This window comes from Micropterus salmoides, unplaced genomic scaffold, assembly GCF_014851395.1.
Source record: "Micropterus salmoides isolate LMB-PRFRI ecotype aquatic unplaced genomic scaffold, ASM1485139v1 Ms_hic_scaffold_9, whole genome shotgun sequence".
NCBI classification, from domain to species: Eukaryota; Metazoa; Chordata; class Actinopteri; order Centrarchiformes; family Centrarchidae; genus Micropterus; species Micropterus salmoides.
Window position 1 is genome coordinate 25,982,938 of NW_024044681.1, and position 19,232 is coordinate 26,002,169.

A 19,232-nucleotide genomic window follows, 5' to 3' on the forward strand; every position below is an offset into this window, starting at 1 on the left:
TCTTGTTTTATCTTCTAGTCTTATTTTCTGACCTCAGCTCTTGAATTATTACCAAATAAAAATGTTCGAAGTGAACTTCCCAGCTGTTTTGGGAAACAAAGACTACTTGTCACATGGAGACCTTCCAGAAACAGGGTGAAGATTAAGACACACTGCTGCAGTGCTGTCTGCTAATAATCCACCCTGCCAGTTTCCCAGAAAGTACAAGAAAGTACACAAACCCCTTTTGCGTGAAAGTCCATGTCTTGCACAGTAGACGCAGTCTGGTTAATGTCTCTAAAAAATGAACACCTTAAAAAAAGACCCATTTTCACTTCGTCACCTCATGCAACAGTAAGCCTGCAGAGTCCTGGTGCTTTTCATTCTTTAATGGTTAACTGCAGAGTGTATGACATGAGGGGCGGACTCTGACTAGTTTATCATTGACTTGCATGGCTTGTTATGTGAGGTGCATCACTTATCAACATGTTACATGCTTTACAAAACAGTTTTCACAGAACCGTGTTGATAGAACAATTGTAAAGAACAGAACTTGAAGAGGTTTTGTCTTTTTGGATTAAGTCCAGTTTTTATTTTTTTATTTGAATAGTGTAAGTTACGCCCCAAAACCAAACTTTTAGAATTTTCCCCTAAATGGAAAATTCCATATTAGTCTGGATAAAAAAATATTGGGTGTATTTCTAAACACTCTAGGACCTCCTGAATAAAATATTTATCTGTTGTTTGTATCTGGAGATGCGCACTATTGGTCAAACCTATGAGATCTTACTCATGTAAGTGATAAGTTTCATTTACAACAGGAAGATAGCAGTGATGTTGCAGGCAGACTCTCATTAGGCCTCGTTTACTTGTTGTGTATGGGGCAACAGTGGCTTGGCCATTTAAAATACAATATACAAACCTGCGGATCAGGAGTCTAAACATGCACGCACCGACACACGGCCTCTGTATTTACAGAACACGGATGAGTCAAACTGCCGCTAAGCCCTTCAGCTGTGTGTGACACATAGCCCCTAGTGAAGACTCTGTCCTGCGCTCCAACCCCAAATAAAGACATAGGCCAGCACATTGTTGTCATCAGCTCTGCTCCTGGTGTCAGAGCAGGGAAGATGGAGCGTTTTTCAGCTGCTGGTGTTTAGGAAAGCCTTCCAGAGGACAGAGTCCTGGGAATTGTTTGTATGATGTTGTCGTGCTGTATTATGATCATGGAACAAGCTTTGGAAAGTGCGTTTATCTTACCTCATGCTGTATCACTTCAGGGTGTGGGAATGTGCATCCGATCAGGACTTCAAATTGTTTTTAAAACTGTATTATCTCACTTCAATCTGTACATGGGTTTAAGTGATACAGGCTGGCTTTCTCTGTATATCTTGGTACTGAATCTCAAAGATGTTATATTTTATTCCAGATGCCTTTAGTTGTTTGCGTTGGTGGGTTTTCTTTTAGGTGGCTGAAATTTTTGCTACTGACCCTGTCCACAGTAGTACATTGCTTAGCTTCTGTGCTGGTACAACTCTCTGCCTCTCCAAACTGGGGACACGCTAACTGCCATCAAAACCTTTCCTTTCAATGTCCCCCTTCCTTCAGGATTAATTGTAATAACTTTAGTTGATCCTTAACTTTTCATCATGATCAATGCATCGCCTAAAGTTAGTCCAAAATGGTGCAGCTCGACTTTTAACTTGCTGCACAAAATGTGACCACATCACCCCTGTTTATTCATCCTGGCACTGGCTGCCTGTTTCTTTTAGGACTGATTTTATGGCCTAGCACCTATATGTCTGAGCTTAGATTCCCCTGTGAGCCAGTACACAGGCTTAGATCCTCTGGTAGGGCATTGCTAGCATTTCCAACTTCTAGTGCATGGGTTTTCAAAGTCTGAGACTGTGATCCCCTCAGACAAATCTTGGAAAAAGGCGCCCCTCCCTAAGTTTACCTGGTCAGTTTTGCTCAAGTCCTGGATGCCTAAGGGATCATGATTATGTTATATGATCACATAAGCAGACAGAATTAAGCCTAATATTGCTGTATGACAGCACAGATTACACCAATTACATAAATAAGGTCTGTCATATGGGATTTATGAATCTCTGGGAATGTAGGAAAAACTGTAAAATTCCCCCAAACTACTGTATCCCTGAACTATCTCTTTAACTGAATTACACAGAATTAGGCATTTCTATATCCCCTTTTGATATTTAATGTAATAACTAATGTAATATTTTTTCACTGAGCCTCCCATGAAACTTATTGGAGCCCCCTTGGGGAGGGCCACCTCCCACTTTAAAAACCTCTGGTCTAGGCTAAAAACCAAAGGAGACAGGGGCCCTACACTCTGGAACAGTCTACCAGAGGAGATCAAACTTGCAGAGTCTGTTCCTGGTTTGATCTCACTTCTTAAAACATTTATACAAAAAAGCTTTCAATGTGTGATGCATATTTCATTTCTCGATTATTGGTATATTGACTTGTTTACTTTTTATTTATTTAATTCAAACCACTATGTGATTTGTAATTAATTTTTCCTGTAATTGTACATTTACTTTTTGCTTTCACTCGACTAGTCTATGTTTTACATTGATTGCTGTAAAACACTTTGTTACCTGTATTGAAAAGTGCTATACAAATAAAGATATTCACTTTTCATCAAAATTTCATTTTTCAAAGACTTTGGTTTATGACCAAGTACCTGCAAAACAAGTGATGTTCCCATCAGCATCAGCTGCACTTTATTGTGTTTAGGGATAATTAGCAAATGTTAGCATGCTAACATGCTAAACTAAGATGATGAACATGGCAAACATTATACCTGCTAAGTAGTCTTGTTTTTTGTTGCATTTTGTGTTTTCAGTGAACACTAAGTCTAAAGGAGCCTAATAACCGTCATGATAGTGTGATCTAATATTTCAAAACACGAACAAGATTAAACTTTTATTCTGTCAGCATTTTTCAGTTCCCTGAAGGACAAAAATGACAATATCTGGACAACAGGCAATGCTTTGCCATGACTTAACAGCTGACCAGTGGTTCCTAATGAGTTTTGAAGGTTCAGGGACAAAACTTGTCACCGCATGCTGCTTGCTCAGCTGATTTAAGTGACAAACAGGAAGTCTGTTTCTTGGATTGGTTAAAAGTTGGTCAAGTGTGATGGTCACAGAGCTTCCATTTCTCAAATGCCTTGATGACAATAAAATTGCATTAAAAACAGAGGGTCGAGATTAACAGATTCAACAATCAAAGTGATCTCTTGTTCAAATCGGTGATGTTCTCGCTAAAGTTTTTGTCAAATTCCTTCAAAAGCAAAGCCAGTTCATTCAGACAGATATCATCGGCTTATGAACACTGTTAAGCTGCAAATACATTTTTAATTAAAAACTGATTCCCATGTCATGCAATGACCACTAAAATCTGATTTAGAACATGATGCAGTTTGATTGTGAAGAGATGAGTGTTTTTTAATCCTGCTTCTCAGCTGCTGGGTTTCATTTCAGCTTTGGGATTGATTTACACCTGGAACAACAGTGCAGATAACCAGCTGGTATGGCAGAAGCCCAGCAGCACTCTGGGTGTGGAGAACCACTGATAGGTAATACATGCAGTTAGCTGTACTGGACTAACATTATGGTGTTTATTATTTATTCATATTATGGCATCTATATTTGCTTTTCTCTCTAATGCTGGATTCTTGTTTGCAGTGTAAACGCAGATCTGGAATAAAAAACAAATCATTTCTAAAAGTACCATTAATTAAAGTACTATCCCTTTAACCAAAAACAAGACTTTCCAATATAAATAGATGGAATATTTTTGTGTACTACTCATCCTTTTCCAAGTTCAATAACTACGGGAACATCATGTTTTAAGACCTCAGCTGTTTTCCACACAAGACAATTGTGAGTCAGGTTATGTTTATACATATTTCTTGTGCGTTCATCCCACTTTTGTCAACTGACGTTTGCACTCTATTCTTTGTAGCCAATCTGGTTTGGTAATGACCTCTGTCTGAGACAAATTGTGCTGTTGCCGTCAGACCTAAATGTTTCTTCTTGGGCTGCTTTCATCTCCACCTCCTGTGTTCATCTGGACAAATCCAACCTGCTCTTACACTGAAGTTCTAACTCTCTGTAGTGACTAAAGTCACCTCTAGATCATCACCACATGCCTATGATTCATTCGTGCATTTACATCCCATGAACACTATAAATTCGCAATATGGTGTAATTGCTAAAGACTCTTTCTATCCCGGCTCATAATTTCAGTGATTTAATCAATAAAGACATAATACTAACAACTCTCTTAATATTTATTTTCATTGATTTTTGCTGAATGAAAAGTGAATAGAGGTGTAGAGTGAGCAATAGTTAATTAAAATCTTACTAAAGTGACATTTACATCTTATGTTGTGCAGCGTCTCTGCTGCTGTGTCTGTAAGATAATGGAGTAGTTTTCCCATCAAGCACCAATCCAACCAATTAAAACACAGTGATCTTGCTTTGTGGACAACCATGTTCTCTCTGCTTCTCTGTGTCGGTGAGTAAATGGAAGATTCACTCGGATTCCAGCTATTTGCTTTTCTTTTGTTTTGAGTTGTTTGTCTTCCTCAAACCAAAACAGAATGACAAACACCTCTCACAGTCGTCCCATCATATCAGCTGCACAGATATCTTTATAACATTATCTGCCTTCAGGCAATTTGTCACTGCGCTGACAATACGCCTGGATCAGCTTTGCTTGAGATCAGTTGTGGATTGTTGCATTTTCAGATTACATCAAGTGGATGTAGCACGTGATGCCAAAAATACTGCTGACCCTCACCTCCCCCATTTTTTCCATTTTAGGTCATTCAGCCACAATCAGATTTCTTTTTTCAAATACTCCATTTGATTTTCTGAGACAATTTATTTTTAAATATTTAAATACCAAAATAATCATCCCTTAGGGGAAGCATACGCCATTCAACACATTCATTTAAACTTCATTTCAATGCATCATCATCAGTCATTTTAAGCACCTTTTCCCTTTTTAATTCCCCTTTAAACATCACCATATATTTGTCGGTTTGCTTCTTTGAACAATCGGTGGTACTCATTGAGCTTCAGTGATTTTTTTCAGACCAACAACACACATCTATTATTATTATCTTTTCTGTCGGATCATGTGTTACTCAATGACTTTTCCTCGCACAGCGGATGAAAGACCAGATGTTGTGGCGGTCTCTTAGAAAATCCTTCATCTGCCACTAAAAAACCTCAGTAAAAGCAACCAAAGACAAAGAAATGAGGTCACTAAGCTGGGTTAACATACATTACATTTTCATGTAGGCACAAAGTCAGAGAAATAAGCCTTCACATAACACCAGCAATACCAGTTTGACCATCCATTCTAAAAGAAGAGTTTCACTCATTAAGGCGTACCTAATGGTGTTTTAAGACCTTATTAAATATGTAAGAGCTATAGCTGAAATAGCTCAATACTAGAATGATAATAGGAACCATAGTATCATTACACAAGATTTGCCTATAGTATTTTGTCATGTCATATTGTTGTTGGTTTTCTACAAAAGAAACTAAAATTTATAACCAAGCCCGCCTTTCCTTTCTGCCGTAATTCACATTTTCTCCTCGAGATTTCCCTCCAGTTTAAACAGCTACAAGAAAATCCACATTTGCATGATTAATAAGTTACATTTTTATACATACACACATATAGAGGGGAGCTTGGAAGTTGCTTGGCACATTCTCATGCTTGACCAACCTCCTACAATCTAAATAACTATACAAGACACAGTAAAACAGGTCTTCTCACACCAACATTTTCCCTGTTCAGTCATGAGGCTTCAGCATGTACAGGAGATGAAACAGGAGCCTGCATGGCCACGATTAACACTTGTCTGCATAATCATCCTGCAAAAGGAGGGCGTACACAACCCAATGCACTAAGTAACATGGAACACTTCAGCTGTACATACAGTGTCTTCACATACTGATAAAGTTTAGATTCATAATTTAATCTGTATATACTGTATCTTAATATGCTGGTACCAGGTATTCACAGTGACTCTAAAATAAAATTACAAGAGGAAGTCTGTACAAGAAACAAGAGAGTCCGAGTGACTGGCGAACGTTTGGCATCCCTTTTTGTCAGAGTTAAGAGTTTGTAGTTGGGGTTTAGTTTGTGGTCAAGTCAGTTCTGTTTGATTTCAATGGGATTCGGGAGAGCTGCCAGGGCTTTTTTCATTGGCACTAAGGAGAAGCAGTCTGACTCCTCTGAACACACGTTTGTTATTGGCGCCATCAGCAGTGGACACAAAAAGGTGAGGTAAGGTGGTGTCAGGGGGATGAGATCTTATCCACCTTCTTATGCTGAGCAAGACATAACCTAGGCAGGCTAAATAGAGTACAGTATGTGCCCTGTCCAGTGCTGATTTTACCAAAGCAAACAACAACAAAACAAAACAAAAAAGATGCAAGAACGACACAGAAACACACAGAAACACACATCAGGGTGGAATGGTAAGATTTCACCTATTGTCCTTACCGCTACCACTCATAAGCCATACTAAACAATTACCCAAAATAGTCACTGTAGACAGCCGCCAAACACAAAACATATTTAAATACAATACTCTGTATTTCACTATTAGTTCAAGGTGTTTTATTCAGACACCTAAAGCTATTTTGCCAGCTGAAAGAAAGAAAAGCTGCCTTTTGGCATTTTGTGGTTCTGGCCAGCAGGAGGAGATCTTCTACAGTATGGCTGCTACAATAGTGAGGTTAGAAGAAAACAGCTACAGGCAATCATGGAAGGAAACTGAAGCAGCTCTTTCCTGCCATTGTCTGTGTCTTCAGCAGAGGTATGACCCTTTTCAGTATCGCTTCAATATTGGTTTCATACATACTTCCAAGAGGAACAAGCATGCTCAGTTCTCTTATTGGGGGGGGGGGGCATTTCCAGTTTGTGTGTCCTTTTCATTTATGGATTTTGTTTTAAATTTCTTAAATACAGTACTACTGAGAAGTGAAGAGGGCAGAGAATGTTGTCCTTATGTAACGGACCTCGCTCTGAGGAGAGTCAGTTAGCATCATTACGTCTTTTGAAGTAGAAGGCTGCCTGCAGGCTTGTCAGTGTCATGCCCCCTCCCCCCTTTTTCTTGTTGTGTTTTGTTTCAAGGCCTTCCACACTATCAGCGCCAGGCAGAACCACACTCACACATTGCGACTACACAGTCTGGCAGAGAGGATAGCAATACTACTGTTCACATATATTATTGGTGATATATATACACTTTTGGTCATTTCCGATAAGACACCTCCAAACATGCTATACAGTGTCTCTCAGTCTTAATTGCCACTTTTTTATGTAAGTGCTATTCAGCCGAGCTTGTCAAGTATTTGAAGCAAGGTACAGTAAGAGATGCACACATACGGACGCACACACACACCTACGCACACATGCGGCACACTTCCACGCACATACTGTATCATATACACCTGGAGAAGCACTCTGGCATAGCACACCAACACAGCAGCCTAAGAGCTGCACATTGGTCAGTCTATGAAAGTCATGGGATGTTGAGTCATTTTTTTTCATTAGTTGATTTGCATACTCCCCCACCAGCAGGCAGGTTCCAGGATTCAGGATTGAGTCTGTGGTAAAACACAGATTGAAGAGAATACTTGTGCGTGGGGGTGCTTTTGCAAGTATGCATGAACAAAATAAGAATACTGAACGCACACGCACGCTGCTCGATTTGTATCTTTCTGCTGATTTGTGTGTTTGTGCGTGCAGTGGTGGAGCTAACAGGGCTTGTTGACGTTGCACAGCAGCTCGGTGACTTTGATGAGGCGAGCCACTGTGCTCTGCGACTCCTCCTGCAGCCGCTGGTTGTTCTGCCTGAGGCTCTGCACCTCGGCCTGCAGCACCGCCTTGTCCTCTTTCTCCTGAAAGACATCGGCACACAACAAAACAAAAGCCGTCGCTCAGATCGCTGTGGCAGGAACGGGAGGGGAGCGACAGGTACAGCGGTGGCTTTAAGGAAACTAGTGGGCACACATAAACACAGAGCTTGAAATAAAACAACACAAACCGTGTAGAGAAGCACATCTCACTGCACTGGGTGTAAAGAAACAATTAGTCACTGAACTGATCATTTCTTTGACAGAAATTTATGGTCGTCTCAGTGCTTTGGGGCTGCTGGACAGACCAAGTAAGCAACTAATCACCTACAATGGTTATACAGCAGCAATTTGATTATTTTCATTATTGAACAATCTGACAAATATTTTTTAATAGATGTTTAAACTATAAAATGTCAAAAAAAATTGAAAATTGCCCAACACAATGGCCCAGAGTCCAAGGGGATGTCTTTAATTTGCTTGTTCTGTCCGACCAACAGTCCAAAACCCAAAGATATTCAATTTACCATCATCTAAAACAGAGAAAAGAAGCAAATCCTCACATTCTGGAAGCTCGAACCAAAGAATATTTGATTTTTGATTAATCAGTTATCAAAATGGATGTTGATGAATTTTCTGTTGATCAACTAACTGTTTCAGCACTAAATGGGTATCTTATTATTCTTGTGATTTCACAGACTAAATGGCTAATTAGAAAAATTTCCATGAGATGAATCAATAATGAAAATAATACAGTTGCAGTCCTAATCACGGACTTATGAATAAATAGAAAACGTTCCATATAATTGGGAGGTATAAGTTTATATAATATTTTGTACACACAGAGACACATACACTATTGACCAGAAATTCTCAACACAAGGCCCACTCGTCTGTTGTTGACAGACTAATTCCGTCCACTGAGGGAGGCCATGAGATGTGGTTGAAAGCTTCGGAAATACAAGTGGACTTTGTGTTGAGAATTGTTTTTTTGTCAAGGGGCCGAGGTCAAGAATTCATCAGCCTTTGAATTCACCACACACAGTATTCTTTGACATCTACATGAAAAACAAGCATAGCAACACAGAATTATGTTTAGAAGAAATGTGCAGAAGAAAGTGCAGGAAAACACTGACAACAGCATTGAAGGTGTTGTAAAAGTATGATACTGGAATATTCAGACATTCTGAAAATGTTTCTGCAATTTTACTGTACAAATTTACAACAAAATTCTGAATAAATAAATTAGTGTTTTTGTATGTAATGCATTTACAGTGAGTCAGCTGTGACTAGAAATGGTTGAATGGATGAGTTTGTACAAGTAAACATAAGGCTGCATCAGAAAATACAAATCATCTCACTCCAGTGACAGAAACTGAGCAATTTAAATACTTTCCCCCTACCTGCTAACTTTTGTGTGGCGCTCACTGAAAATATTATTACAGAGAAAAACATTCATGAATGTCAAAGCACCTTTTGCAGGTCATCCTGCAGCTTCCTCAGCATGGCCTCCAGCTGCGATACCTTCTCTTCTAGGTGGCCTGGAGAGTCACTGCAACAAAGAGAGGCAGTGACACTTCGTCAAAAGCAATCACAGAATTTTACAGTTTGTAATAGGAAAATGCATAAATGGAAACCAAAGTATCAGAATGGTTTAGTTTCCCGATCAACAAATCAACAAGATAAATGTATTCAATGGTATCTCCTGCGTTTTATAAAAAGGGTTTTCTCCTCTGTTCTGCTAGAACACTCCCCGTCATCTCATACAGAGTGAACTTTTCAATTTGCTTGATTGGCCGTGGAGCCGTCTGTCACCGTGGCAGCCTCAGAGCTCAAGACATCGTCCCTGCTGCCTTTGATGAAACCTCTAATACTCAGAGATCAATTTACGGTAATTGCTACGCCTGACAAGCAGACCCATTCTGAGTGAGTATAGTCATCCGACTGCAGTTGTACATAATGACTACGCCCTACAGAGCGAGGCACAAGCGGCTTCCTGGTGATGTGAAAAGCCCGATAATGCTTTTAAAGGAAAGAACATGGAATTATCATCAAATGGTTTGGGTCTAGTGTAGTTTAAAATTTTATGTGGCAGTATTTTTTTAAATCTATTTGGTTGGTTTAAAACTCTTTTGCAAAGTCATCCAAAGTTGCAATGTGTATCTGAGGACAGAAGTTTATTGAAAAGGTTGGCACTTTGCCTTTTATCGCAGTCACCAAATGCAATCTCAGTGTATCCTTTCTTCAACTGGTATGTCCAGAAAAATGAAAAGAAGGACTTTTGACTGAAATACTGAAGAAAACAAATATTTAGTTTCCCCATGTTGTGATAATTTTTGCAATTTGCAAGTTCAGTTTCACAAACAGATACAAACAAGAGGTGATGAACTAGTACAGTATACGGATCATACTGTACTAGTGTCTTTTTTAAGCATTTTACATGCTAGCTGGAGCCAAATCTAGTGGTGGTGAAATAGTCATCACTGCTGACCTCTACAGTACGTGGGTAGATATAAACTGTGCCTGTGAATACTAGAGACTTAGACTGGAGAAAAGCTACACGTTGGTGTAGCCTGTTTTCTTATTGACTCATTTTATTGACTCATTTTTGTGTTTTGCTTTTGGCCACCAGTTCTTTAGACTTTGTGTTCAGACAGAGCATTGAGAAGAAAAATAAGGCGACCAAGGAGCTGGAAAAAGTATAAAAGTTAAATGGATTGGAGTGGGAGGTTTACAGAAAGATGACAATGACAGTGAGTCAGACACGCTGTGTGTGTGCGTGCATCTGCGTTTGCATGCACATAAGTGCATCACTGAGTCAGCAAGAGGGTTCTGTTTATGAGGGAGGGAAGCCATCGCATTGACTCAACCAGTTGGATGTAGCTGATAAAGTCTAAACAATTAAGAGAGAATAAAGGACTAGAGTTGAGAAAAGGCATGTGTGCAATGAAAAAGAAAACCAAGAGACTGACTACAGAGATACTGCACTGTCTGCTTCACCCTGTGTATACTGTATAGCAACCCACCTCTCCTTTGAGTCTTTCAGCTTGCCGTCTGTCTGGTCTCCTGCTTGGGAGGGGTCACCGGCTTTACGGTCTGTGATTAGGAACATTATCCACATTATTACAATTTGAAATGGCCACACATACAATAATCACAAGTAGAGATGTGGGAGATGTTGACTTTCTCTCAGTATAAAACATGGAGTCATTTATACACTTCCTAAAGCAACTTTTCTTTAAATAGAAATTTGCACTCATATGGAATATACATTATATGGCCAAAAGTATGTGGACACCTGAACATTATACCCATATGTGATTGTTTAACAATATGCTACTATAACAGCCTGCATCAGTGAGGTTGGACACTGGTTGGACAGTCAGAAAGGTGTTGTTGTACGGGGTTGTGGTTAGGGCTCTGGGAAGGCCAGCGTAGACCTCATTTTGTGCACAGGGGTGTTGTCGGGTTGAAACAGGTAAGGGTTGTGTGTTGTTACAAAGACGGAATAACACTGTTGTCTAAAATATCATTATATGTTATTTAATTAAGATTTCACTTATTTTGAACAAAGCAGCCTAAACCACGAAAGACAGCCCCAAATCAAATATCTACAGCCATGGGTGTCAACTTACGTTTGATCATATGGTATTAATGCTATTGATTATTTTGCCAGCAAATCAGAGGGCAAACATTACAGTTACTTTAATCCAAATATTCAGAGTTTATCTAAGTCAAATCTTAAGATTGTAGAAGAAATAAACACATTAAGAAGTCTCTAGTTGGCAATCAAATCCAGGTTTCTCTCGGTATTTGTGACATTTGCAAACCACTAAGACACTTGTTGTATTAATTCACATTTAAAATGCAGAAAGTGAGATGTGCATAAATAAAAAAGATCCTCACCCTCTCGTGACAAAGCCTCCAGGATGCTGCGGCAGGCTGTGGCCAGGTCAGCAATGGACTGCCACTCCTCCTCAGTCGAATCTGTCGTCTCTGAAAGAACTGAGAGAAAGACATTTATCACCCTTTTTTACCAGACATATCTCAGTGTGGCAAACATAATGTAGCTGGGACAGCAGAACAGTGGGACTGCAGAATTTTAGCAGCCGTTCTACAGTAACAGAGAGCGACCACTGGGGAGTGCTGCTGTGTTAATTCAGATTCAGGGGCAGAATGTAGAGGGACAAGGGGGAAGTATTATAAAGCATTTTTTACACCAGATGAGGTGAAATTGAAGACAGCATACCACCACGATGAGGGTAAAAATGTAGGAAAGTTTGTTAAATATAATTTAGAACTTTTGGTAAATTATTAAAAGCAAATATAATAAAAACATTTAAAAATAACAGCATTCAATATGCTAAAGCTGTTTCTTTTTAGGGTCTATTAAAGGCCTTGAATATCATCTTTTAGTTTAAGAACTTGCGATGCATTTTATTGACCTGCACTACATAAAACAATCAAGAGTCTTCAGAGGCCACCCCCACAAAAATCAGAAGAATCCAATGAGAAGATGAGCAAGTGTGCTCTTACAGCGCTTAAATGATGAGTCTCATAGTCTCAGCAGAGGCAGAGCAGATGGTGTAAGAGGGGCTCCTTGATTTGGGGCTGCCTAAAACTCCACCCCTTCCACTACCCATCTGTCCCCCTTTTATCCCAGCCCTGGCAGGGGGTGGCAGCAGAGCAGGGGTGATATTAGATTAGCGGAATAGGGGGCAGCGTGGATAAAAGAGGAGGGACAAAGGGGATGCAGCGGGGAGCAGAGGGAGGATAATGAAGAGAGGGGTTTAAGGCAGGAAAAATCTGGAAAAAGGAATTAAATCGGACAGAGATGATTTGCAAACATGTGTAATAGTTCCATTTTGGCATCATTTGAGCAGTCGTGTCAGTTGTTGTGTCTGAAAAGGGAGCTTTGAATTGAGTCCATGATCAGGCTCAGAATATCTCGGTGTGCTCTTTGTCTTCTAATTCATTTTCACGCATTTATTCATTTTATTTTACATGCTGCTACTGTTCATTTTGTAATAAGGATTATCAATATATTTTGAATATTGTAATTACACATATTTCATTGTAAAATAAAATCAGCAGGAATATGGATGTTCTTACTCTTGGTGATGGAGTTATGAAGACTTAGGGCTCGTGAATTTCTTTCTGCTCGATCAACACATGACAGCCGGGAAGAGGAGTCACTCGCTGAAGCCTTGTCCTCGCCAAACTCAGCCCCCATAAACTGAAGACATAGAGATAGAGATAGAGGGGAAACGACACTGTCAGAGAGGTGATGGAGTGCTGAGGAGAAACCACTCACATGTCCTTTCGTCTCAGTCTGTCACCTGTTCGTCCTCCAGGGAGACCTTGGGTTTGACAGCCAGGATCAGATCAGGTGTGGCATCCCTCAGCTCGCCGACGTTCGCGTAGATGTGCCCCTTCAGCCCCACATTGTCGTACACGTGCCTGTCAGGAGGGGAGAGATATGGTGGTGGGGAAAAACACAAAGCAAATCTGTTGTTGATGCTTCGTGACATTATTTTTTATCCAATCCAGAGGTCATAACAGAAACTGGAGCACTTAGACAAGTAATCTCCAGGATGGCTTAGATATGGCCTGATTGATGTTTGCTATCCTGCACTCACACATCTATCAGAAATATCATATCTGGTGCGGTTCTGCTTTGCGTGACAGAAAGCAGTCAGATTCATTTTGGTGAGCAGCAGATATTAATATTATCTTAATGAATATTTTCCTTTATTTCCTCCTCAAGCTGATGTGGCTTTTCAGAGTTCTCGGGGTGAAACCAACCAATGTGCTTAAATGATTTGTCAGGCAGATACATACACACAGCTGCTTTTACATATGGGGTTTTCTCTCTCCTTGTAGCTCAATACATGGCAAACATTCTCGTGACTGTTGGCCAAGGACCATGATATTCAAGAGAATCTAGTGCACAGTGCAGACCTTAATATAAGTGACTGTTTAATGGAAACGAATGTGCCCTCTCTTGTTTTCATTTACTTGACTTGCTGTCAACATTTATGACATGCAGAAGGAAGAAGGAATTTAATTAACAAAAAATTTAAGTTCTACTGCACAACCTTCCATATATCTACGTGCCAGAGGCAAAAAAATAAAGCATTAAAATAGAAAATACGACATCTAAGTGAGTTTTCTAATGTGAAACATAATTAAAAGGTTTTGCAGTGAGTTAACACACTTCTGTGACGCAGAGTGACACACTACTTGGTGTCCTTTCTCCGTGCCTTGTCCTTTGCAGGAAAAGTGACGCACTGACTCTGAGATTAAATTGTGATGAGTCAGCTTCAGTTTGAGGATATTTAGGAGCCCTGTTACCTCATGGTCTCCCAGTGTGCAGATGTAACTAGAAGGATTACAAAATCTCGCAAAGCAGCGTGTCTTTCTGTTTTGTATTTCTCTATAACGCCTCCATAACACTTACATGTCAGGTTAGTGACATGAGCTTTAATAACACTCACCCATCACACGTGTCCCCGTAGGACGGCTGTCTCTCCAAAGAGCAGCTGCGTGTGAGCTGCGAGGTGCTGTCCTCCTGGCTCTGATTGGCTGGCTGGTCCTGCAGAGAAGTGGCCCGTAACAAAGGTAAGCTGGGCGGTGTGAGGAGCGAGCTGTGACTTCTCTCACTTTGCCCTTTATCACACGACTGCCCATCGCCCTCCTCGGCCTCCACCTGGACCTCTATTATGTCCGCTTCACTGACACCACCCGCCTTCAGATTGTCCTCCCTCGCCTCCCTCTCTGCCTCCTCTTCCTCCTCCTCCTCCTCCTCCTCCTCTTCTTCCCTCTCGTCCAGCACCCAGGCCTCTCCAGACTGATCCTCGCCAGGCTTGCACTCAGCATCCTTGATTGCTTTCTGGTACAGTTCAGAGAAACTTCTGCAAAACGTAAAACAACAACAAAATTAGTAAGAAGAAAATCAACATGCCTCTCTTTTTCCAGACGGCTTTTCATTGTGCTGTTGAGTCATAAATTAATCTAGAAGCCAAAACCAAAGATGAGATGGAGAAAAAAAGGGCTATATTTGTCTAAGTTTCTATTATTTTCCTTTGAAATCACAGAGCCTCCACTTCCTGTGAAGAATTATGACATCTTTGTGACAATTTGTGCTTTGTTGTCACAGAACAAGGACTGAAAGGACTGAAATATAAATAAACCAGGGGAGGTTCTCTGAAGATGCTTCCACTGCCTGCTTTGAAATGTTGCTCTAAAGTTAAGAGCTTCAGGGGTGTCCAGTTTAGTATTGTTTTTTATTTATTTTAACAACTCTGTCCATAGCTGTCTCTGCCCTCTCTCTGACCTCAGCTGTATGGAAAGTGTGCTCGTAACAGTGGGACAGCCGGTGCCAGCATGATTAAGGATCATTAGTGGGACTGATTGGTTGTTAGCCAGCTGGTGTGACACTGACTGCAGGCCGTCACCCACAGCAGAGTGAGCAGTGACCACAGAGTAGCACCTCTTTTGTTTTTCTGGACTGACCTATCCCACTAACCCCCTTCCCCTTATTTGCTGTCACCCTCTCTCTCACCCCTTCACTTGGACTACTCTTCGCTTTCTGGAGCACGCTTTATACCCACGAGCCCTTTCTCACCCTGTGTCAGATGACCCAAACCTTGTTAGTTCTCTCTCTCCTCCTCCTCCTCCTCCTCTTCCTATATGCAGCCTTACCCACCTGCGAGGCTTGCCGTTCTCGTCCGGTGGGATGACAGTGATGTGGATCTTGTGCGCGGTGCGGAGCAGCCTGGTCCTCTCCTCGGGGGTCAGGTGAACCAGTGAGTGTCCGCACAGGCGCACCACGCGAGCCCACAACTGAAGGCCTCCGCTCTCGGCATAACAGAACCGCTGCAGCTCCGTCACAAAACCCTCCTCGTTCATCAGGAAGCCGGGCTGCCCGACTCCGTCACGCAGAGGGGTGACCTCCAAAGCCTCACAGCCCCGGGTGACCAGCTGCAGATGAGAAGAGGAAGATGAATGAATTAGAAAAACATAAACCACCCACTGCAAAATTTCAAATCCAGACACAATCACCCACCTCTAGCCTCTGCACCACCTCTCGTATATCCTCCGTCTGGCTCTCCATCACACTGATTGACACTGACTCCCCACGCTCATAGAAGATATCCAAGCAGGGCCCCCCCATCTTAGTTTCTGTCACTGCCTTCCAGCCGATGACATCTCGACAGGAGCAGTTAAACACCACCCTGCGCGTGCACCTTTCAATGAGCACCACCGACTCAGCCGACACCCCAAGCAGACAGGGAAGCCTGTGCTCTCCCGCCTCCCCTTCATCCATGTTGACCATCACGGCCCACACCAGCGCCCCGGCGCTGTGCAACTCGGCACCTTTGGCGCCCTTCAGCTTGTCTTTGCGCTTGCCTCCCAGAGAGAGCAGGGGGAACTTGGTGGAGGAGTCGATGGGTGTGGTGGTCACATAGTTTTCAGCCAGGTCCTTCAAGTATTCCTGCCGCGTGCGGGTAGCCATGGAGCGAAACTTCTCTGACTTCTCCGCAGCGTTTTCAGCATTCACTGCCTTCGCCAGGAGGAAGTCTCTGAACGCAAGCGAGCGAGGGAATCGGGCGCCCTTAGGGAAGAGTGGGCCAAATAATGGCATGTCTTTTGAACGTGTCACAGCCACTCTGAGAGGGAGAGAGAAAAAGAGCAATGACAGAGTAAGAGAGAGGGTACAGCGGAGACATTGTCTTGTTTGCAGTGCTTGAGTGTAGTGTAGTACTCTCCAGAATAACAAACATTTACACTGAATCTGCTGCCGAAGTGATTTTTGCCCTACAACTACTATGATTTAAGATACATGTATGTCATGAATGATATAGTGAGAAAAATAAGTCTCTTTTTGTGTGTGTTTCCCTTAAAGCCCAGATCTTTTTATAACATCCCTTCTTTTCATTAAATCAATAATGGTATTCTGAACAGTGTAACAGATGGGATTAAGTCAGACCTGTAATAGGTGTTGTCAGTGCAGGGCTCATGAACCTGAACGATGATGAAGACATGTTGGAAATGGGAGCGGATGGACTTTGGAGTGAAAGGCTGGGCTCCTGGCTCCTGGAACACGATTGTCACGATATCGTTACCGATATGTCGTTTCCTCAGCAACTGACGACACAAAACAGGGACACAGAGAATTTATTGAACAAGCAGGTCAGAGTCATTACAGTAAACAAACATGTCATTTCAATCGAAATGGTTCTCTTTTAATGTTTTTTGTGTGCATGGTTTTGGTGTAATTTCGTAGTTGATTACTGCAATGGTTATATTCAAACTACATTATTTATTGTATGAAGTGTAAACATTTGTTGATTATATGTACTGTATTTTCTTTGTCTAGGCAACAACTAATTGGGATCCAAATAAACAATAAGCGAATAAGTAAAATAATAGAAATCCAACCATCCATCCATCGTCAACCGCTTATCCTGCATACAGGGTCACAGGGATAATAGAAATTAAAACTGTTAATTTAGCAGCACTGAAGTCAACTACCTAAAGCTAAGCAAAACAAAATAAATATTAAAATAAGCAGCTGTAAGTATTTGCAAGGCCATGATCAAGCTATTGTTGCTATCGTTGTTAGTGCAATTAAATTCTAAAAGAATAAATAAAAAATGTACTGAGAGATTGCAGAATTAATTAAACATTAGGAAACTTTTTATGACTTCAAAAAATACCACTTCCTTAAAAACAAAACAAAAACTAGAATCCCAAGCTGTTGACGGCATAAAGTGACCAGATTGAAGAGGTATCTCACAGCTTTGTCACGACCATGTTTTGTTTAATTTAAACCTTTAATCTATATTAGTATGTCATGTCCAGTTTCTTTGTATGTAACAGCAAACAGGCTTAAGCCGCAGACTGCACATAAAGAACTGAACAGGAAGGCGGCCTGAGAAGCGACAGTGAATCATGGTGGGAGTGAACACTGGGGGGCAGGATTTTTATTTCATGCTTGTTGCGGAGTACAGAGGCTTTTTCTAAAACATTTACTAAAGCATGGCAGTCTCAACAGAGATGGGAAATGAAAGTATGAAAGTTGTAACAAGACTGATGCAATTTCTTTAAGAAAAGAGGTAAAACATTTGAGAAAATTCTGTGATGCAGAGATGATGCAGGAGTTTATTTTACCTGTTGTGTGTTGTTGGCCGTGTAGGGCAGCATAGTCGACACATGAAACATAATCTCATAGTCCTGGTACCGCGTGTAGAGGGAATGTGTCCCAGTTGAGTCCGCTACACAAGGACAAGACACACAGAAATGCACACATCACACAAAGAGATGTAGCTGAATTCAAACTGTCACAGTCAGGGTGAAATCTGTCCCATTTGCTATTCTGTGCTGCTCACTGAAGGGAAAACAGCTCTCAGATAATCAGCAGTGACCATGCTATTTTGCAGGCATTACTCAGATTACATGTGGCTAGATAGGAGTTATCTTAGGCTTTCAGTGGTGCACTGATGCCCTTCGGATAACAGTCCTGTGACAAGGTGAGATCCAGCCAATAGATCGGGTGTGTGGGGTGTGTGTTTTCAGCTCACTCTTGTTGTCCAGCTGAGCTCGGTATTTCTCCCAGCCCTTCAGGCGCACCCGCTCCCCGAGCAGATCCAGAAACTCCTCGAACGCTGGCCCCGAGCTCTCGTTGTTGTACATGTCTTCCTCTGAGCTCTGCCCGGCCCGGCAGTACATTACCCCGACCTTTCGCTGGAAGTTCAGCTACATTAGATGACAGAGAAGCACAGAGTTTGTAATCATCCTTGCCACACTGTTAACTATGCATAACTATACCATCTTTTTATCCAAAATACTGGGACTTTCCATCTCATAGGGTTTCCTCATCATTTGACATATTATTTCACATCTCAAAAAGCTTTTTTGAAAAATGTCTGTTATATAATATTATACACCTACACAGCATACATTACACTATTAACTCCATTAATCGCTGTCGGATTTTTCAGGCTGCTCAACGCTTCAAGAGAGTTTATTTTGTCAAAGTTGTTCATTCCTTTTCTGAGGAAGGGGGACCTGGAGGCTATCTGGAGTAGGTGGGTTTAAATGTTAAGTAGTTCTGCAAGTATAAAGGGCCATACAAATAATGTTTCTATATAACTTTTGAATGTTAAATCTCAGTTTTTTATTCTATTTGAGTGTTTGTCAGACAAAATAAGCAAATTGGGCTCTGAGAAAAATTAATCAAAGTGATTTAAATTGATTTAAAAAAAAACAACAAAACAAGGACACAACCTGATTGACGTCAAAAAGTATCACCAGACAACTACATGGTGAGTC

General features: G+C 41.2%; 1 protein-coding gene and 1 long non-coding RNA gene across 2 annotated transcripts; one reads left to right on the forward strand and one right to left on the reverse strand.

Moving 5' to 3' along the window:
- Positions 1 to 4,289: 4,289 nt before the first annotated feature.
- Positions 4,290 to 18,656, reverse strand: zmp:0000001168 (signal-induced proliferation-associated protein 1; the record flags this gene model as incomplete). Its single annotated transcript, XM_038709003.1, is given in 12 exon segments — positions 4,290 to 7,940; positions 9,369 to 9,447; positions 10,922 to 10,991; positions 11,802 to 11,900; positions 13,008 to 13,131; positions 13,235 to 13,355; positions 14,393 to 14,809; positions 15,604 to 15,878; positions 15,964 to 16,567; positions 16,888 to 17,045; positions 18,072 to 18,175; positions 18,482 to 18,656. Coding segments are annotated over 12 exon segments (2,370 nt in total), but the record flags the coding sequence as incomplete, so codon positions are not given.
- On the forward strand, positions 7,947 to 14,476 carry LOC119895722. Its single transcript, XR_005443092.1, has 3 exons — positions 7,947 to 8,016; positions 9,641 to 9,786; positions 14,414 to 14,476. It is a non-coding gene; the product is annotated as an uncharacterized LOC119895722 (long non-coding RNA).
- Positions 18,657 to 19,232: the final 576 nt, after the last annotated feature.